The 23,159-nt window shown below is 41.6% G+C and overlaps 1 protein-coding gene across 1 annotated transcript in view; it reads right to left on the minus strand.

Moving 5' to 3' along the window:
* Positions 1–23,159, minus strand: part of SEMA5A (semaphorin 5A) — a 392,731-nt gene that overhangs the window by 146,472 nt on the left and 223,100 nt on the right. The window contains exon 6 of the mRNA XM_081825786.1: positions 7,399–7,461. Within this exon, the coding sequence (XP_081681912.1) occupies positions 7,399–7,461 (63 nt within the window). The remainder of the gene's footprint in view (positions 1–7,398; positions 7,462–23,159) is intronic.

Raw genomic sequence — 23,159 nt, forward strand, 5'->3', positions numbered from 1 at the left:
CCCTTAAAAGCCGCCTCATGTTTAACTCAAAGACTCCTTCAACTGATTCTAGAAGCAGGCTGGATGTGAATCGTAAACAAATAAATGCATCTAAAATAATGTTTTTTTAAGAGAAATTGGGGTAAGTTCAGACAAAACAGAATGTAGACCGTATTAGATAGAAGAAAGTAGAGGTACTTAGCTTTTGAGCAGCAGATAAATGTAGAAATCAGAGAGTCAAAATTAAGAATGAAAGGAAATGACCCCGAGGGCCAGGCTCTGTAATCATCAGTCTCCTGCTGGTGGTAGGCTTAAGACCCAAATTCTCCCACGGAAAATCTCCTGGTGGATCGTGTTATCGATCACGGCTACAAATGTGGCTGTTTCACCGGTTATCTAAACGTGCCAGAAGGACTGCTTGGGATCGCTTGTTTTATTTAAAGTACAGGCATGATGCAGATAGATGTCCCTTCCGGAGATTCTGGTATAGGTTTGTCTTATAAATCCACTTACCTAAATATCTCTGAGTTTCCTTTTCTCATCTAAGAATATTTTCTTTTATCCCATTTCTGTATCTTGAAAGTGGTTTAAGGGAATTTAATGAATTCTGGTTTTCCAAGAAGTCATAGTGCTCATTTCCAAGGTTGCCAACTGCCTGCCACCCCACGGCTTCTCTTGTTGATAATGACAGTCATCTATCTACCTTTTGGTAATACCACTTGAACCTTAAAACGACCCGTGGGTGCCTGCGATCCCACAGGCAGGTCAACCTGTCCTTGACTTCGAAGCAATTATTTGAATTGACAGCTGGGAGGCAGAGTTGCTGACTCACTAAAAGAGCTTCGAGACAGAGGCAGGCCAAGGCCCCCTTGGTCTCAAGGACACACAGCCCTGACCCCAGGACAGAAAACACATGTTTTCAGGACCTTTCTCTCAATGAATTCACTGGTTTTTCCCTTACAGTGTTTCATCATTTTTTTCCCCCAAACAGGTATGTTCTGCTTGAAGAAAGACTGTAACTGTGCAGAAAGACGATCAGTAAACAGGGCAGGTGGCTCAGCAACACCAGCCCATCTTTGTTAGGGGTCGGGGAGGAGGGCTGGGAGCCAGGCAGCGTCCACGCTCATCACAGCGCTCCCACTGAACACAGCGTGTCTCCCTGAGTGACGCATCACCTTTGTGAGCACCCAGAGCGCCGCAGAGCAATTTACAGTAACTGCACGTGCCTCTCCTGTTGAATGCATACTTACCGAAAGTCACGATTACCAGGTGAATCTTGAGAAACTGCATCACCCAATCAGATGTAAATGTATATATATATGGCATATACACATAGGAGACATATATGTGTGTAAGAGACACGTGTATTACATATGTATATATGTGCATACAGATTACAGAAGTTTTTTTTTTTTTTTTAAGAGTTTATTTTGAGAGAGAGAGTCCACGAGCGTGAGCAGGGGTAGGAACAGAGGCAGAGGGAGAGAGAGAATCTCAAGCAAACTCCACACTGAGCTTGGGAGCCAGACACAGGACTTGATCCACGATCCCGAGATCATGACCTGAGCCAAAATCAAGAGTCAGATGCTCAACCGACTGAGCCCCCCGGGCGCCCCCAGGTTACATAAATTTAAATAAATATATAGACATGCTGTTATAGTCATATTTATACCTAAATATATAGATATACATATCTAGAAATATGTAGATAAAAATACACACATATGCATATGAATATATATTAACATATCTATTGTATGCTATATAATACATAGTGTATTGATAAATTAAAGTGTACTTATTATGCATATATTTACATAATGTGACTATTTTCAACTGAACTCCATGGAAAACTTGTTGGGGACACCTCGATTTAAAAAAAAAATGAGAAACAAAACAAAACAAAAATAAAACTGCCTGTACAGAATCTACACAGGTTGTTCGTGTCCCATTTAAAGAAGCCTTAATTTTTGCAGTAATCATATAGAATAAATTCAGGTCTGCAGGGTGCTGCATGCATTAACTCAAGAATTCCAAATCCTGGCACTCCCGGTGAACATGTCCAGGCCCCCCCCACCCCCCGCCATGCCACCAGGCAGGATGGGGTCATGGAGTCATGGTGGCTTCCCCCCAACATCTGGAGTTTGCACTCTCCTTGCACAGCTGGACAACACGGCAAGCAGGGCCCCAGGAGAAATGCAGGCAGAACAATACACGGAGCCCTGGATTCCAATCAAAACTCTCCCACCAAAGAGCAAAATAATTCTAGGCACTTGGTGTCAAAAGTACCAAAATGAGATCACGAGCAAGAAAGGTACGAGAAGCAAAAGCTCCAAGAGGCGCACAAAGCAGCCCCCTCACCCCCTTGCGAGCCGGTGCGTTTCCTAAAGGGCACAGCGGGCAGGGCTGTGGCTCAGATACAGTGACCCCAGACAGACAAGGGACTCCTGTTCGCGTGCAGGAGAATCGGCCATTTATGTTTAAAATAATATTTGTTTAAAAGACATTTAAATAACTCTTGAAGCATCCTTCTGTAATCGGATTTCAAAAAGAACTAAATACGACAGATTTTATTATAAAAGTTTCAGAATACATGAAAACAGACGCTTCTTCCCCCTTTAACGCAGGAAACGTTTGAGTCCTTTGTAGGCAAAGTCACCCTCTTTCCCCAAAATGAGCTGAAAATTTCATAAATACAACTGAACTCCAACCTCACAGAGAAGTGGCAAGTCTCCGCACCTCCTTTCTCTTCTAAATGGGCCCAAATCAAAGATCTATGACATTTTCTTGACCTGATTCCCTGAACTGCCAGTTTAACGGACTACACGTTTGAAATGGTGCCTGTGTCGGTCCCAACACCACCAGGGAAAAAGAGCAAATGTGTCCTCTTTCTTCTCCCCTGCTGTGCAGCCGGCTGAGGAATGTTCCCATCAGAGCAGCGAGGGGGCCCAGGGCACGCCACCCCGCTGGCTCAGCCCCCTCACCGCGCCCAGCATTCCTGGCTCTGCTTATCCTGCTTTCTGTGGGGCAGCACGGACCACTGCCCTTCGGGGAGAGAAAACCATGAGCTCAGTCAAAGCGGCTGGCATTCTTCTCATTTTTGAGATGTCACATTTTGCATTATTCTTTTGATTTCAGGGAGAAGGGAAACTTTGTAATTCTGTGAAAGTTGTCCTAAGACTACTGCACAAACAAAAAAGAAACAATCGCTGAATTCTCATTTCTAAACTCCTGGCCACTAAGAAAAAAACCTGAATTCCACTCCCTAAACGGATATTATAGCCGTCCCCCTTTATCTATGAGGATACCTTCCAAGACCCCCAGGGGATGCCTGAAATGATGGATAGTACCAAGCCCTACAGATACCACGGTTTTTCCTGTACATACCATACCTCTGAGAAAGTTTCATTTGTAAGTGAGGCACAGTGAGAGAGGACAACAACAAATAATAAAATAGAACAATTCTAGTAATATGCTGTAGTAAAAGTTTTGTGAACGTGCTCTCTCTCTCCCTCAAAATGTCTTACTTTCTGTGCTCACCCTTCTGTGAGTGATGTTCTGAGATGATGAGATGCCTACGTGATGCGGTGATGTGAGTGACTGATGTAGGCACTGTGACACAGCGTGGGCCTACCGACCTTCTGGCGTGACATCAGAAAGAGGATCATCTGCCTCTGGACCGCGGTTGACCGCAGGCGATGGAAACTTCCAGAAGCAAGGGGACTGCTCTAGTTAAGTTGACTCTGTGAAAATATTTTCCGATTTGGGCCCTTGAACTGTCAGAATGGAGAAATTTGGGTTGTCTGAACTGTGAATTCAGGGACTGGCCCTCGGGCAGATGGTATTTGGCCTCGCTGCTCCTCTTCATAGGAAGTGGCCTTGTTTCTTCTTCTGTGTCCCAGGGGCTGGGCTCAGGCTACTGGGTCAGGTGCCATTTTGAGAACGTAACAGAGATGCTAAGTAAGGAAAAGGAACTAGGAGAGGAAGATGCAGAGCCGGATGTCCCACCGGGCTCCCCACCCACGGACCACCCGGCAGTGTGGCTTAGGCTGAAGCCTCTGGAAACTCATCACATCATTTTGGGCACATGAGCTTCTCCCGCACACGGTGCTGCCACAAAACCGAAATCCATTTCAACCGAGCACGGGTTGTTCAAGAGCGTAGATGGGTCCATCAATATACTTAATGCCACCTCAAAGAACATGCCATCTCTCCTTACAGTACTGGTGCCTGAAATTCATCTTTAGCTGCATTGGTATATTCTTCTGAAAAAAATCCCATCTACAAATGGAGTTTGAATCAATTTATAATGACGGAGATTTGCCATTGTTTTTAACCCATCAAAACCAGAAACACGTGGAACGTGAAGGTCTGATTTTATTTGACCGTGTTTGTTCTGCTTGTTTTCCTTCTGTGTCTCAGAAAACTCAGCGGAGGGTAGTGAGGACCGCTCCCATCTGTCAATCGAGGGTATGTTACCTAAAGGAATGAAAGATGCTCTTTCCGATTTGTTTCTGATTTTCACTTGCCTAATTTCTAAGCACCAAACAACAAATGGTCACAGCTTAAGGCAAAACATGGGTCAGTTCTGATTCAGCAGAAGCAATTATTCACTCCAAGCAGTAATGATCTGCTAGTAAAAGGCTACCGCTCTAATCCTTATAAAATTACTGACTCAGAAACTATCAGCAGGAGAAGCACTGGCTACCGAAATAATCAGATGTTTTCCTAAAATACATAAGGAACAGAGGAGACTGATGTCCAGAGAGGGAAGGAAATAGCTATTTTTGAAATAGTCTGTGAAACGAATGAATGTGATCTAGAGGAAACATGAGAACCATGTGAAATGGACCATGTAAGAACTGCCAATGCTTTCATCATTTGGAGAAATACAGTCCAGATTCTTGAGCACGTTAGTATCTGGCAATGTCTAGAGACATTTTTGGTTCTTTCTGGCTGTCACGAATGGGTGAGAGGGATTGCTTGCATCTAGTGGGGACCTGGGGACACTGCTAAACAACCACAATGAACAGGACAGAGACCCCACAACTAAGAGTGATCGGATCCCCAACGTCAAGAGTGGGGAGCCCGAGAAACCCTGAATTAACAAAGATCACCACCCAGGTGTGGGTCTCACATGTTTGGTCACTCATCAGGAGAGTGGAGTTACACTCCCAACTTCGGCTGTGTCCTGGGCTCAACGGGAAACCGTCAGGCCCAGCTCCCAGTCCAGGGGCATGGGTTGCGTAATGAAAATGCAGCATGACAGGGAAAATACAGATGGCTACTGGTAACTGGTGCAATGTGGGGGTGCAGTAGGGGCAGGAGCCCCTGCAGAGAAAGACACAAGTCCCAGGCGATAACTGGGGGGGGTGCAGGGGGGAGCGTGGGCAAGGTGGAAGCAGGGGGAATGCTTGAGATGGGGCTCCTTGAACGGGTAGGAAGCCATGGCCACCCCACAGGTCCAGAAAATTTGTTGCTGGGCTGCCCAAAACCAAATCATGCTTATTGGCACGTGCACAGACCCAGAAGGAAGAGGAGAGGGATGAGCCAAAGTACCAGAAAAAAAAGAAAAAGGAGAGGAAAAGCCAAGAGGGAGAAGGACGCAGACCCTGGAAGGCGCCGGGGTCATCAGGCAAAGGGGAGGACAAGGAGGGCATTAGAAGCTTGGAAAGGAAGGTCCATGTTTTCTGCTGGTAGAAATAAAAACGGTGCCCCCCCCTTACTGCCCCCAGACGATTCTGCCTCTCCACACTGCAATAAGGTGGTTTTGTTTGAAGAGTTCCCTGTGCTCTGGTGAATAGGGAGAAATACCTCTGGGACATCATGACATGCAAACATTCCAGGGAGGAGAAAGCAAACCACAGAGACACCCCCTTCTCAGGTTTTGCACATAATTTAACCAAACTCAGTAAGAAGAATTCATTCGTTACTTCTCCTTTATTTTGTGGGGGCATTTTCATATTTTTTGTAACCTGGTGCTTTCTTTACATCTTCTTGTGTCTCCGATGATTTATGTCAGAAGCATTTTCTGAGGTTAAAGATCTCTCAGTAAATTGCCTTCATCAATTTCTGCTTTTTTTTTCTTTCTTCGTCTCCCAGTGTTTCCCTGGCTAAGATGGCATTTTCTTCCTTCCCCTCTCCTCCTTCTGGGTTCTTTATTCAGTTTTGGAAAACCCAGTGACTGAGTTTGCTGAGACCGGCCTCCACGTCTGACTCTCAAAACTGTTTAGTTAACAGGGAAAAGGGCAATGAAATTGGGTAAAATGAAGTGCCTGACATCTTTTACCCACACAGCCGGCGTGAGGATCTTTTACCAGTGTTTGCTCACTGCATTTGCTAGATTTTTCCCCCAAGCTCTTGGCTCTGGGCTCACATTTGCACAGGGAGCCCTACTTGCTGCTCTTTGTGTATCTGCTTTCTTCTGTGACCCAAAGTGGGATTCACATTGGAAAGACCTGTGCTCCAATAAAGTAATGCTATCACTCTCAGAACGAGACAGAATGAGCGTCTGCACCAGCTGCAAAAGAATTTCCTCAAGATGGTCCTGTATAACTTTCTCAGAACCAGATTTCCCCGGATGGAGGAATTCTGCTCTTCCTGAGCCAGCGACCGTGTGGAGGCAGTTCGACCCTGGGCAAAGCTGCTCAAGAAATGCATTTCCAACCTTAATTAGAAACTGCACTTTCCTTAGGAACTTGGGGGTGCTGATTTTCATATGGAAAGAGAGGAGGTGGGTGGAGGAGAGAGAGAGAGAGGGAAAGAGAGTTTATTTTATAGATACGTTAAAACGAATTATAAAGAAATCTCATCATTTTTGATATAATAATTTTATTTATCATAGAGTCACTTTATGGAATTAGCTCTAAGATATAATTGGGGAATTAAAATGTTATTTTTAAAATTCAGGCCCATATATTTCCAAATGATATCACAGCCAACTGATTCCATATTTTAGCGTAATGATTAATGGTGCAAATCAGATCTGCTCTCCTATTCTGAATCCTTTTTTGGAAACTGTGGTTAATCTTGATTTAATGTTAAAACCTTGAGAATCTACTGTACATATATTTTGTTTCTGTTTTGTTTGTTTGTTTAAAGGTTTTATTTATTTGAGAGAGCGTGAGACAGAGAACGTGAAAGAGAGAGACCGCGAGCAGGGGGGAGGGGTAGAGGGAGAAGCAGGCTCCCCCCTGAGCAGGGAGTCTGATGCAGGACTCGATCCCAGGACCCTGGGATCATGACCTAAGTCAAAGGCAGACGCTTAAATCACCAAGCCACCAAGGCGTCCGACGTATATTCTGAATCCTGTTTTTTCAAGTTACAAGGCACCATCATCAGGAATAACCTTCATATCAAAATGCTTCACGTATAGTCCTTCCAAACAGTGGTGACCATGCATTTCCGCATGCCCCTTACCTCGGACTTGCCCTTACTGTAACAGGCCTTCTTGGTGGCTTCATCACACTCCCACTCCACAGCCTGTAGGAAACACCAAAATGACAGCGACTGTTACGGTTTTGACTGAAGAAAAGGGGAAGAATAATAAGGCACTGGTAATCAGATCAGGAAATGTGGGCACACCACGGAACCTTCATACTAATACAGAATTTACACTAAATTCATGAAATTCACTCACAGAGGCTTCTATTTAGCTTTGAAATCAAAGCATTTAAAGGACCTGTCCCCTAAGTATCTACAGTTCAGCAGAAGTAGTGTGATATTTCAATGACTGTAAGAAAGGCACATGCAAGGAGTTGGTATCTAGTACCAATTCCTGAAGCCATCCCTGCAATGACATCACAGGATAGATCCACAGCACACTGAAAAGACAAGCCTTGGAACAAAATGATGTAAATACTCATTTAGACATTTGTATTTTCTGTTCATAGTATGTCATTTATCAATATTCAAAGATAATGGAGCAAGGATGATTTTGCAACCTCCTTACTCCCAAGATCCATATGTAAATGATGAATAGTCAATAAAAGAAATAGCTCATGCAAAGAGCACATCTACTACTTCACCCAATACCAGTAATTTTCATACCATTAGGAGCTCTGACTAAATAGGTAGAGCCACAACCTGCGAGTATGTTTTCCCAGACTTTCCAAATCTAACGCATGGCGTCAAGTTGACGTGCATTCTTTCACATCTGCTGCTGTCCGTGATTACCTGAGATAACACACAGCACTGACTTCACAGGAAGAAATGATGCCTGCAAATATTAACGATCTATACGCTGAGATTGTGAATCACTTTTTTGAACAAACTTAAGAATTTGAGCTGTTTATCTTTTGTATTATTGTATGGAATGTGGATATGTGAGCTGGATTTCCAAAGATTTAGGATTTTTGAAGGATCAGTTAAATCATTATCAGAAAAAAAAAGTTTTTTAAAATTTTATTTTTTTGAGAGAGCATGAGCAGGGTTGAGGGGTGGGCGTGGGAGGGGTAGAGAGAGAATCTTAAGCAGTTTCCAAGTTCAGCGTGGAGCCCGATGCAGGGCTCAATCTCACAACCCTGAGATCATGACCTGAGTCGAAATCAAGAGTCAGACACTTGGGGTGCCTGGGTGGCTCAGTTGGTTAAGCGTCTGCCTTAGGCTCGGGTCATGATCCCAGGGACCTGGGATCGAGACCAGTATCAGGCTTCCTGCTCAGCAGGGGGTCTGCTTCTCCCTCTGCCACTCCCCCTGCTTGTGCCCACCCACTCTCTCTCTCTATCAAATAAATAAATAAATCTTAAAAAAAAAAAAAAAAAGAGTCAGACACTTAACCAACTGAGCCACCCAGGTGCCCCATTCTCAGAAAAAATAATTTAAGCAAGGGACAATTCTTTGCTAATTTGAACTAATGTTAAATAGTAAACTAAACTAAGCCAAAAATAACCTACTGTCAAACATTATGAAGGAGAATAATGGCTTCACTCTCACTTCTAGGAAGAAGGTATTTTTTAATTCTCCTAAACCTAGGAGAGTAACAAAGTGATGGTGTACCATAATCTCGTATCTACTGTCCTCCAAAGAAGGTTACATAATAGAGATTAAAACACAAAACGCTGCCTCTTGTATAACTTATCTTCCTTGGCAAATATGAGTCCATAAGAAAAGTATTCTAAAGAGAACCACTTCAGTGACTTTCAAACAGAAACAAGATCCTAACTGCTTTCCCTTGTGTCAACTTAGCGATTTTTGTCAGTGTCAACATTTGATAAGAGAATTTGTTAATTCTTTCTGTGATGTCTTCCTGTTCATAATGTTTAATGGCAGCAATAAAATCACAGCGAGTCAACATGTGATGCAAACAAAGGACTTGAATTCTGTGCTAGGATGACAAATACATTCGTGACAAGGGATGACACCTCCCGAGAAGACATTAAGGGCTTCATGTATAATGGCAGATCCGTGTGTCCCCACGGGACTCACGTAAAATAAGTGCATTACTATTGTTCCTTTCTTAGATCTCTTTATAAAACTATGTTGTTTGTATTTAAACAAAGATATCTGTATTTTTGCCCTTACTTAAACTTAAAAAAGAATTGATATACTACGATACATTCTTTTACAAAGTCGACCCTATCGCAACTTTGACCTCCTATCATCAGGAGGGTTGGTTATATAATTACTAGGACAACTACAAAGCAAAAAGCTTTAGGTAAAGAGGCATTTGTAGGGGCTCTTGTTAGTCCAGTGATTTTGTTGAAAGTTAAATAGTAATTCTCTTTTCAGTAAACATAAGACCTATGAGGAGCATGGTTAGTCCCAGGGTTGCAAGAAAATTTATCAAATGCCATCAGAATTGTTCAAATCCTTCTACCGCAATCACAAAGAAATAGCTTCCCCAGTCTGCGTAATGCCCAAGTAGCCTGTGTGTTTTCAAGATAATTGAAGGCCAAGGATTGGATGCGGAAAGTAATAGAAAAAAGAAGGAGAGTTTTCAAGAATATTTCATTACTTTATCCAGTTTGGCAAGAAAAAGTACTTGCACTCACAAGTTTATTAGGCCAACAGAAAATAGGACGGATCTTACAGATTTTTCTGAAGACAGTTATTAAAAGAAGCAAAGTGACTTCTGAGGCATTTTTATTACAGTGTAACTGGCTTTCCAATAATATTCAAATCCAGAATTAATTAAAGACCATGACTGTTCAGCTTTTCTGTTGATTCACTTCCTACCTGAATAGAGGACAGGATAGACAAGATTTATATTAGGAATGGACTGAACTACCTATCGTAGGGCTGGACAAATATAACTGGATGTCACAGAATTTATCAAAGAATGCAGTGGGAAAACATGTCGTCTCCAGATTGGCCTAAAACAGGATGTTGATCCCATAGTATCCTTCTATTCTCTCAATGAACTGAACTTAATCCATTTGACCACTTCACAACTATGGGGAAAAAAAAAAAAAACCACTTCTATTAGAGAGAAATAAGAGTATCAATAGAATCCTCCAGAGTTTATTTCTCAAAGTTACTCATCCTGTTTGAAATTGTATTATGTTTTAACCTGGTCATAACTTTCTTTATTCCACAAGAACTGTTCTAATAAATTAAATTTCTTTTAATCAAGTCTTCTCACTATATTCTCACAGGAGATTCTTGTTATTCTTTCATGCATCATAATTTTGGAACAAATCCCACTACTGATTCGTGAAGCCATCTTTCCAGTTGACTTCCTTTTAAAACACTTTTGTATCTACACAAACCTATCTTTATGACAGTCAAAACAAATGTGAAGCCATTGACATGCTACATCTCAGATCTCAGTACAACACTCGTGATCTTATTTCCTGAGTCTCTGTGTTTTTTTTTTAAATCTAATTTTTATCATCTCTTGTCTTTTCCTATTGCACAATAGCCCTGCAGAGGGAAAAAAAAAAATCTCAATTCTCTATTCCATTCTGCATTTAATCTTCATTATATTTTTTGGCAGCACACACGTAGAACTAATACTGTGGTTACTTGGATATCCAAAGGCTATACACAGTAGGCGAAGAGTGTGAAGCATCTACATCTTAAAAGACAAGAAGATTCCCATTCATAGAACCTTATTTTTGTTTTGTATGTAAATATATACCAATAACATCTGTGCTCTTCAACTACCTACAGAAGCTTTGCTTTACGCATTTGCATTCATTCTCTCTTTCATGTCATACACGGTTAGGAAGTACCCACCTACCAAGTGCAAGACGCTGTGCTAGATAATTTTGATGGAAGAGAAACAGACATATAGGTGATATTTGCACATGTCAGACATTAGTTTATGATAACATACAAGTGTCTTCCGTTAGTCTGGACAACATCTTGCTAACTCTGAGAACTTGCTCACTCTGAGAACTTCACCATGGTCATTTCCATTGTTCCAAGAGCCATGTTCATTTCAGATCCAGAGATACCCTGGAACTTACAACATCATCAACTTTCAGGAAGCCACAGTGTTAGAGACAGACGGAAAAGGAAATAGAGTAGATTTACAGTGTATCATTTTATACCCGCAGAAGCCCTGGATGGAAGGAAGCACGACACCATACACACCTCACCATCACGCACACACATATGCTCAAGTTATGATAAACGGAGCTCCGATCTCGGGAGTAAATCAAATGTGGGAAAGAAAAAAGATTGGCTCTTTCTATGTACGTGTTACATACATATAAATCCACAGTTCTCAGAAGTATATAAACAAAGCTGTGTATTATCACATTCCACAGCGAGAGAAGTTAATTAGACAGGGACCAGCAAAGGCAGATACTTTTCATAAAAATGAAGAGAACAACATTCTAGGCAGATGGGCCACTACTCTTTCAACAGATGGCTTTGCTAATTAGATCCTGGCAAAAGATAACATTAAAAAAACTAGTTTAATTACACAGTGCCAAAAATTAACAACCACCTGAGGGCTTTTTTTTTTTTTTATACATTGCATTCATATTCTTATGTCATGTATATCTGTGAAATGCCAGAGAATGTGAAATCGTGGTGGCAACTATAAACACACTGTCAGGCAATGTGAGACCATATCCTTGTTCAAAACAGAAGCAAAACACAAATGAGTTGGAACTTGAAATAACTTGATTTTTATGTTACTTCAATAAGGTGCTAATCCAGTTACCCTTAAGCAGAGACATGTTCGCAAATTACCTTTAGTGGCCACACGTGACAGGTTCACAACACCAGGAATTTGAGATGGAATGGTGTGCATTGAAAGACACAAAGGGGTGGATAGTTTAGTCACTTGGGAAGGATTTCTGTCCATGGCAAATATGCAAGTCCATTTCACTCTTACTGGTGACCTCCAAATCAGAGAACTGTAAGGGGGCATTAGTCCTATTATCCAATGACTGGTTTTTGATTCTCATGACACTGGCATCATCCAAAACTACAGATACAGCTTACTTTGGAAATCCCATAAAAATGTGTTACTACCCTTTTTTAAAACCCTTACATGAAAGCCCAAGATCTTCTTCCACATCAGAATACCAAATCAGACTTACTTTTGATAGCTGCACAGTGGAGTTCCCAACTTGTTAAATGCTTACTGGGCCTTTTGTTTCTCAGTGGATCTTTTTAAGATTTTATTTATTTATTTTGGAGAGAGAGAGCGTGAGCGGGGGGAGGAGCAGAGGGAGAGGGACAAGTAGACTCAGGGCTGAGCAGAGAGTCTGACGCGGGGCTCAATGCCATGACCCTGAGATCACGACCTGAGCTGAAATAAACAGTTGGGCGCTTAACCAACTGAGCCACCCAGGCGCCCTGGTTGGATCTTTTTAAATTGAGGGTTGTTTTTTGAGTAGACAGTATATTAGATTCCTAGGACTGTGATAACAAAGTACCATAGACTGCGTGGCTTTAAACAATAGAAACTTCTTCCCTCATGGTTCCCAAGGCTAGTAGTCTGAAATCAAAGTGCCAGCAGGGTTGGTTCTTCTGGAGTCCCCAGGAGAGAATCTGTTCCCTGCCCCTCTCCCAAACTCTGCTGGAGGTTAGCAGCCTTGGTGTTCCAGGGCTTCTGGAAACATCACTCCAGCCTCTGCCTCTGTTTGCCCAAATGTCCTCTTCTTATAAGGACACTGGTCTTTGATTAAGGTCCACCCTAGTCTAAGAAAACCTCATGTAGCTCATTGCATATGCAAACACTCTACCTCCAGATAAGGTCACCTTCTGAGAATCTGGGGGGATATGAATTTTGGAAGGACACCATTCAACCCAGTACAAGACAGTGGGACATAAAAGTAAAAGTTTGAGATTGACAACTGGTAGTACACAAATGAGGGCCATTGCTTTGCTGGAAATCAGCTGCCAAATCTTAGGCAAAACACTGGTAACAATTTACAAAACTCTTATATTGTGCTGACTACAGAGCTGGGTGCTGTGTATACATTTTCTAAGTTAAGTCTCTCTATAATTTTACGTGGGAGATAACATTAACATAATATTCTGGATGAGGACATCAGCTAAATAACTTATCATAAAGCAATAAGAAGAGTAAGTGGGACATCAAAATTTGAACTTGGTGACTTGGATTGAAGCCTGTGTGCTCTAAACCACTGTCTTCTGACCCACAGAAATCATACAGTATTTGTCTTTCTCTGATTGGCGTATTTGGCTTAGCATAATACATTCTAGTTCCATCCACAGCATTACAAATAGCAAGATTTCATTCCTTTTGATGGAGTAATAGTCGTGTGTGTGTGTGTGTTGTGTGTATCACATCTTCATCCATTCATCAGTGAACATTTGTGCAATCTCCATAGTTTGACTATTGTGGATAAATGCCGCTATAAACATTGAAGTGCGTGTGCATCTTTGAATCTGTATATTTGTACTGTTTGGGTAAATACCTAGTAGTTCAATTGCTGGGATGTAGGGTAGCTCTATTTTTAGTTTTTTGAGGAACCTCCATACTGTTTTCCAGAGTGCCTGCACCAGCTTGCATTCCCACCAACAATTCAAGAGGGTTCCCCTTTCTCCGCATCCTCACCAACACCTGTTGTTTCTTGTGTTGTTAATTTTAGCCACTCTGACAGGTGTGAGGTGGTATCTCATGGTGGTTTTGATTTGTATTTCCCTGATAATGAGTCATGTTGAGCATCTTTTCATGTGTCTATTAGCCATCTGGATGTCTTCTTTGGAAAACTGTCTACTCATGTCTTCTGCCCATTTCTTACCTGGGTTGTTTTTTGGGTGTTGAGTATGATAAGTTCTTTATAGATTTTGGATACTAACCCTTTATCAGATAGGGCATTTGCAAATATCTTCTCCCATTCTGTAGGCTGCCTTTTAGTTTTGTTGATTGCTTTCTTCACCATGCAAAAGCTTTGTATCTTGATGAAGTTCCAATAGTTCATCTTTGTTTTTGTTTCCCTTGCCTCTGGCGATGTGTGTAGTAAGAGTTGCTATGACCAAGCTCATTTCTTTAATTCTTATGCACAATCTCATATAAAAGAAAGTAAAAGTTCAAATTCATGCTTTATAAAATGTAAAATTACAGCAGTAAATGATTAGTAAAATGTAAGAACAAATGACCACTGAGTCACAACACTCAGTATCTAATTATTTCTGTATTTTGTTTTGGTTGTCTACTTTTGAAATAATAGTGATTTATACGAATTAAGTAGTAATAAATAAGGCCACCTTTGAAGCTCAGTTAATGTGGAGTATATTCTGAAGTAAAAGCAGTCAATTTATTCTATATTCTACAATAAACCAATTAATCCAGGTAATGTTATAATAAAAGTTAATTCACTGAGGGTTTCCAATGCCTAAACATTGTGTATATTATGTATATTAGTATAAACGATCTTTAAATAACAGACTTAAGACATATGTAATGTAGAAAACCCCTGAGCACCTCTAGAATCCTGCAGTTCCAGGAAGCATATTTAACATATTTGGTTTTAATGTACCAGTCAAACTCTGACACCCAAGTTAAATGCTTGGAACGGCCCTGAGGAGGGAGGAAAACAAAGTAATGGAGGACAAGCTCTAATAACCCTATTCCTGAACACGGATGAGCCCCACTGAGACGATGTGGTGGAAAAAGTACCTTAGGAATGAGCCTAATATCAAAGGATGCTGTAATATATGGTATAATATTTTAAATTATGATAGACACCGAGGCAGCAAACAATTGTTAACTTTAAAAATGATGCTATTAATGAAAAGTGGTACTGGAAGGTAAGCCTAGTACCAAAAGCTGCTTTGGGTTTCAAAAAAATTATTTTGGTGGATCCAAGTAGGACTGATTTAAAAAATGGCATCCTGTACAATTTGCTAGCCTAACCATAGTGGAAAAAAATCCAATTACTAGAGGAAGGTCTATTTTTATACTTAAATTTCCTGAAGTATTAGTACATAAGAAACTCAGTTCAAAGTCAGTCAAGCATGTTGCCATTAGAGTGGGCTGACTTTTCAAGGAATTGCCTTTTTTAAGTTTCCAGTGTGTTTGGTGGGAAAACTGTTGCTTCTGAACATATTTTCTCTCCGTATGTTATTCAAAAACATACATCATAGAGATGATGCCATTCAAACACCACAATATCTGTAATGTTTAACAGAAATTGTAATGCTCACTAGAAATTAAATAATACATCATAATCAAATTGAAATTAGATGTTATATCTGATGTAACATTTATTCTGTACATGCAAAAAGGTGCCCCAAAGGGAATGAGTTGATTATAGAAAGTTATGAAAACTATCAGACCATCCTGAGCTTCATACCACTATTTGAAGACTTACTTGACAATGACATGAGGCTTTGCCAAATATAAATTAAAGAAAAAAAAAAAAAAGAATGAGCAGCATACTGGCATGGGATTATTTGTAAGATACAGAACTCTAGGGGCGCCTGGGTCGCTTAGTCATTAAGCGTCTGCCTTCGGCTCAGGTCATGATCTCGGGGTCCTGGGATCGAGCCCCACATTGGGCTCCCTGCTCGGCGGGAAGCCTGCTTCTCCCTCTCCCACTCCCCCTGCTTGTGTTCCCGCTCTCGCTGTCTCTCTCTCTGTCAAATAAATACATAAAATCTTTAAAAAATCAAAATCAAAAAAAAAAAAAAAAAGAACTCTAGGGACAAACAACTTGCTATAAAGAAGGCTGTCCTGGAAATGTCTTTGGAAAGATAACTTTGTAGCATGGCTTGGACCAAAGCATTCCTACACAGAGCACTTGACGACTGGCAAGCATATTCTAGAACCATTGGGAAAATGAAGAGAGTCAATCATGGCCTGAGTACAGGAATGAGCGCCCCAGCCCTATAATGAGATTTCATTTGGAAATATAGTCAAAGGGTTCAAAGGGAATGTATCACACAAGCAATATGAAGGACCAAGGTCTTTATTTTCAGACAACATGAAACAGATGTAGAAAAAGACTCCAGCAACCATAGCATGAATGTAAATGAAGATGCAGAGACACGATAATTTCTATACACCTTACCTACCACTTGTGACTTTTTGTGTGTTTGGTTTCTCTTGCTAGAACTGTAAGGTCACCTATGTCGTGCTCATCAGTTTTGGTCTCATTATTGCATATTTTGGCTGAATCCTAATGAAGACGTTCTACATAAACTGTCAGCTTAACAGGCAATATAGATTTAAATAGATGAGTGTTTGCTTTTAGTTTTTCCCATCAATATTTTCTATTTTTTTCTGAAACTGGCTTCATGAAAACAAACAACACTTCATACCTGATTACTTTTCTCTGCAGTTCTGAGTTAGAATGTGTGTACCGTATTCACGGGAGTACATAGAAAGCCCAGATTATAGATGCTTCTTTGGAAATTATTTTTTATTCGCTGAACCAACCACTCAGAATTTATTTATTATTCACATTATAAATGCTTGTTTCCTGAGATGCATCCTACCACTACCACGAATGACTTTACTCCCAGTTTCAGAACATATCGATCTATTTGCCAAATCTCAGGATATATTGAAAACTCTTTTTATGAGCTTTATTCAGCATTATTTCCATAAATTTTTGTTTGCAGCTGAGCGAAATGAACATTAAAATTTGTTTTCTGGTGTACATCTGGGCAGTTACATTTCTTTCTTATTTTAAATAAACTGTGAAACAGGATGATATACTTCTGTTCAAAAAACATTACAATATGATCACAATGTTAAATGAGAACTTAATGAACATTATTGATATATCCATTTCCCAGTTAATATTTAACATTCTCATAATTTTATGAATATCTGCTGGAACTTATTAAATCAAATAATTTAGCATTAAACAGTACTTTGTGAGTTTGCCATTTATTTCTTCAAACATTTGTCTCTCTCTCTAGTATAATCAGATTACATACCAGAGGAGAGTCCTAAAATATTATCACAACTATTCCTAAAACCTTAGATGAGAAAGAGCTCCATCCAGTAAAGAAGTCCAAAAGTGTTTCAAATATGAGAATAAAAGGTTTTGGGTTTTTTCTAAGATTTTATTTATTTATTTGAGAGAGAGAGAGAGAGAGAGTGTGTGTGTGTGTGTGTGTGTGTGTGCGCGCAGGGCAAGGGGCAGAGGAAGAGAGAGAATCTCAAGCAGACTCTACTCTGAGCAGAGAGCCTGACACGGGGCTCGATCTCATGATCCTAAGATCATGACCTGAGCCAAAATCAAGAGTAGGCACTTAACTGACTGAGCCACCCAGGCGCCCAAGAGCAGATGGTTTTTTGATATACGTAACGTCTAGGATATTTTGTTTGAAAATGGGAATTTTTTGGTATAATTTTACAACAAATTCCGGTGAACGTCACTCACGCTCCCCCTCCCCCATTCGGCACATTCTCAGGAGCTTTTCTGCTACCTGACTAGCTAGACCTGGCAATTCATTGCAAACATTGTAACTTTACCCAGCTTCCTATGAAGGAACTGAGCTTTGGGGCTCTGGGTGCTACCATGCTTGTGCGCGTCAGAGTGAGACAATGCGGTCAACTGAATAATGGCCCCACAAAAGATATCCGCATCCTATTCCCTGGAACCTGTGAATGTGTCACCTTGTATGGGAAAAAAAGGACTTTGCAGATGTGACTGCATTAAGGATCTGGAGATGGGGAACTTATCCTGGATTATTTGGGCGGCTCCTAAATACAGTCAAACGTACCCTGCAGAGGGAGGCAGAGAGGGATCTGCATGCACAGAGGAGAAGGCAGTGTGACCCCGAGGCAGAGACTGAGGTGATGCAGCCACAAGGCAAGGAAGGCCAGCAGCCACCAGGATCCAGAAGAGGCACAGCACAGATTCTCCCCTAGGACCTCCAGAGGGAGCATGGCCTATGAGACACCTCAATCTTCGCTCCATAAAACTCATTTTGGATTCCTGGCCTCTAGAACTGTGAGAGAATGGAGTTCTGTTGCTTTAAGTCTCTACGTTTGTGTTAGTTTGTCACAGCAGTGATAGAAAAATAATGCAGGCATATGTATACGTGGACTACACACATGCAAACACACACACACACACACACACATTCTCCTCCCAAGAGCCATTAGAAATAGGCACTACTATCAGATTCAGCCTACACAGCAGGTGGCAGGGGAAGTAAGTCACCCAACGTCACCAAGCTATTAAGTGGATGATGCAGGATTCGAACTCAGGTCACCTGGCTTCAGCTTCCATTGTCTTAGCCCATGTGCTTTGGCCCCATCTTTCAGTGAGTGGGGTGCCAGGCTCTCCCAGACTCCTAATTCCTTCCTGCCTCACCAGGGTCCTACTGAAAGACTGAGTTGGCTTGCTTTGAACTTGTCAGAGGAAATAAAATATGATGCTTTCTCTTCCTAATAAATGGGAAAGACCTTTGGTGGGGAAAGAGAAATAAAATGGTTTGCTTGAATAGCTGATGTCTCTTCACTTTGTCATTACAGAGATTTTTGACAAAACTGCTATGGTTTCAATGTTGATGCCATATGAACTCATCCATTTGAACGTTTCGGCTGGCAACCCCTCCTACCCTGAGTTCTGAAAGGGCCCTCAAAACACAAAAGTAAATTTAATTGAGGATAGCCTATCACTCTGCAATTCTGTGGAATTATCCAAACCCATGGGGAATTATATCAAAGGCAAGACAAAGAGCATGTATGAGCAGCCAGTGTGTATACAATCCTATCTTCCAGCACATTACACTGGGGTAAAGATACTAAAGTACATACAGGTAATTCACACTGGGTTATATTCCCAAAGTCAGTTTATGTATTGGACTTGGGAGAATAAAGGAAACGCCATCCCACAGAGATACCATGCAAGCTGAGCTGAAAAGCACCACGGTCAACAGAACCCAGTGTCTTGGATATGGCATGAAGGACCCACACATTACGCAAGCACGGCCAAGAAAACACTTGAATTTCCAATTTGAGATTCTAAGATTCCATGTCCCCCCATTCCAGTGAAAGGTGGGTCCTTCCCGCCCCACGTGTACCACGGAGGCCAGCCCCTTTGCCTCATTGCACATGGCAGGGGAACTGGGAGAGGTGTGACAGACCATTGAAGAGGTACCGCCAGGCCCCAGAAAGACAAGGACAAGGAGCAGTGGGACCTGGTTCACTCCTGGGTTCCTGTCCTTGGTGGGAGCTGGCCTACCTTTTCCCCCAGTCTCTACACCTTGACCCCAAACAGTCTCACAATTCCCACTGCTCTCCTCTTACTGGAGAACCCAGCCTTTTGGAGTCTCCCTAAATGGTCTCAAGGCTGGCAACAGCAATGCTATTAGAGAGGGAAGCCAAGCATTGCTCCCCAAGCCATCACAGAGGCTGTAGGCAAGCACTGCGCCTTCAGTGTAGTATTTTCTAGAACAGTCATACCCTAAGAGCACTAATCTCTCTCAAATAAATCATGCTAACAGAGTTATCCTCAATTCCTAAGGCCCACAGTTTTGATTAAGCTGAATATTAAGAGAAGTAGATTTTTCTTCTTTGTTTTTCCAAATAAGATAACGTTTCCCCATAAACATCTATATGTGCTCTCAAGGGCAACGTGGTTTAACAGATTATGATGATGGATAATCAGGCCTCTTAATTATTTTCTAAGGATTATTATAGTGGTGAAAATCAAGCCACATACACATGCATCTACATAGCAATTATAAAATATTTAATTGCTTTTTAATTTAGAAATGATTTCTGATTTTGAGAACTATCTCTGTTCCAGTGTATTCATCATTTTTGTTGCATATTCAAAGACCTTATCAGCCTATTTATAACTATTTTGATTGGTTTGCCTTCTATGGTATTTTGACAAATGTCATTCGTAATTAGTTAGATTTGTGTTCATACTAATACATAATCTGGGTGATTCGGCCGACACATAATGTTTAATTACCCAATTACAATTGAATCTATTTAAAAAATGGATGTGGCAAATCCACAAGTGACCTACAAAATCTCAGAATCTCACTTTTTCTAGGCACCAGACTCTTGGCATTTCCAAAAGATTTCATCCCTAGGCCTTCTCTGCCAATATTTGCTTTTCCTTTAAATAAGGATGAGTCCCAGGAAAAAAGAACTCATAGTTTAGGGAATAGCTTCTATATTCCCTTTACATCAGTGATAAACAAAAACCATTACTGCATAATAATCCTAAAACAACAAAGTAAAGTTTCTCCTCCAATGTGTAAAAACACAAAGGACAGTCATTGAGGCTTGTCTGAGTTTAATATTGGTAAACTCACCACATATGAAATACAGACAAATTCTATGTCATCCTTATGTAATCGTTTTATTTTTTTTTAAGATTTTTTTTAAAGATTGTATTTATTCATTTGAGAGAGAGAGTGAGAGAGAGCACGGGAGCAAGCACAGGCCGAGGGAGAGGGAGAAGCAGACTCCCCTGCTGAGCAGGGAGCCGGACGTGGGTCTTGATTCCAGGACCCTGGGATTGTGACCTGAGCTGAAGGCAGATGCTTAACTGACTGAGTCACCCAGGCGCCCCTAAAGATTTATATTTATCAGAGAGGGAGAGCACACAAGCGAATGGTGGAGGGGCAGAGGGAATTTTCAGGCAGACTCCCCACATGAACTGAGCTGAAACCAGGAGTCAGACGCTTAACTGACTAAGCCATCCAGGTGCCCCGTCATCATTTTAATTGGTTCTATGCCAAGGAAACACTCCAAAACAGGGGATGCTAATTATCCAGTATATTTCTATGTAATCCATCCTAACTTGTAAACATATTCAACCCATATTTACTGAGCACCTATTATGTGAAAGAATGTGGGTTACAACATGATTCTTCCTAAAGCCTCCTGCACTTTAGAAATTCTCAGCGTAGTAAAGGTGAGAGAAAAGGAAGGGAGTAATACAATTTGGGAAGTAAGAGTATATAGCATGAGAACATCGAGAAGCGAACACCCTGGGTAGCGAAGATGGAGAGCCACACAAAGAAACTCAGCTGGGCTTCCACGTGAGCAGGGATGGAGGACAGAGCTTCTCGGGGCAGATGAAAGGGGCACGTGCTTGCTGGACGCGAGTAACCGCATGTGTAAGGTCTGTTAGGAGTGAAAAGGCATCCCACGTTCAGGGACCTGTGAGAGATGCGTCTGCTGAAGCCCACAAGGAAGGGTGGGGATTAGCAGACTTTGAAGCTGGAAAGGGAGAGAAGGACAGACCATGAAGCCTCTTACATACTGTGGTTTGAAAACAGGACTTTTTCCATTTAAGCATTTTAAGCCTTAAGGTAATACAGTAGTTTACCTACATTAAGACATTAACCATAGTTAGAGGTGGGGAAACTGAGGCATGGAGCATGATAAACAACTGCTCAAGGTCAGAAAGCACGTGAAGGATCTAAGATTGAACCATGAACAGGTATGCAGCTTTAAAAAAAGCGCTACATGCGCTCTGGTCAGATGGTCTCGAGTTTGTTCTCTGAGGTCAGTTTGAGATGCTCCATTCCAGTGGTGGTGGTGGTGTGAGAAAGTATTCGATCATCCAGGAAAGAAGCTGGTTTGGAGGTAAACACAAAGCCTGGTTTCTCTGGACCCTTATATTCATCTTTGCTTGGAAACAAAGGGCGTGTAGTGACAAGTGTGGGCCACATGTTTTATTTTGGATTTTGTTTTGCTCTTTTTTGGGAAGGGAATGGAACAAGAAGTCACCATAGCTCAATCATCAACCTGCCTAGCATTTTGTTACTGACTTCTCAAAAGCATTAGCATTGACTTCTCCTTCCTTCTAGAACCACTTACTTCTCATGGTCTACCCACAATGCCCAGGTTTTCTTCACTCACTAGCTGCTCCTTCTCAGTCTCCTTACCAGCCCCCCTCTGCTAGGTCTTCCCCAAATGGTGGCATGCCTCTGGCATCTGCCTGAGACTCCTGTGGTTCTTCTCAACCCTTCCTCCTTGGGGAGTAGCACCTGGTCCATGAGGGTAAAAACCATCCATATGCTGTGCCTCCATTTCTGTCCATTGCCAGGAACTGTTCATTCTTCTCTCTTCTGGGCACATCCCTCAGGATAGCCAAAAGGCACCTCATGGTACCCAAATCACCACACACGATTCCTCTCAATGTGTTCCAGCTTGCTTTTCCCCCAGGTTCTGTTCATATCACCACCCACTTAGGTAAAAACAATAGGCAAGCTATCCTTGATTCCCCTCATTTACTCACTGCCAACATGCAATCCACCAGCAAATCCTCTTGATGGTAACAAACCAAAAAAAATCCCAAACCCATCCATTTCTCTACCAGCATCTCTTGACTGAATTACTGTAATCATCTCCTAATTGGTGTTCTTCTTCCAGTCTTGCTCCATCATAACCATTTCTCTACACCTCAACCAAAGTACCTTTCTAACATGCATATTAGATCACATTTCATATCTTCCATGGGCTTAGCATTGTACTTAAAATCTGGGGTCTTCAGCCTTGTTTACAAATGTCATGAGATCTTGCCCCCATTTCTCAGACCATGTGTAATATCCCTCCGCCCCTTGACCACTATGATCCAGCAACTTTAAACTTCTGTATATTCCTTTAGCCTACCAAGGTCATTCTGTCTTCTGGACCTTTGGATTTCCTGGTCTCCCTCTCCAGAAGTCTCTTCCTCTCACCCCTGCCCCATGCCTCATTGCTCAGGTGTTAGCTCAGAATCACTCCCTAAGAGTGGGCTTGTGCTGCCCACCTAACATACAGGAGCCATAATGATGCTGTCTACTGGATTACTGCATTTGTATTCTTGGCAGCACAC

The sequence above is a fragment of the Leptonychotes weddellii genome, chromosome 7 (genome assembly GCF_054177405.1).
Source record: "Leptonychotes weddellii isolate Sample4059 chromosome 7, ASM5417740v2, whole genome shotgun sequence".
Lineage (NCBI taxonomy): Eukaryota > Metazoa > Chordata > Mammalia > Carnivora > Phocidae > Leptonychotes > Leptonychotes weddellii.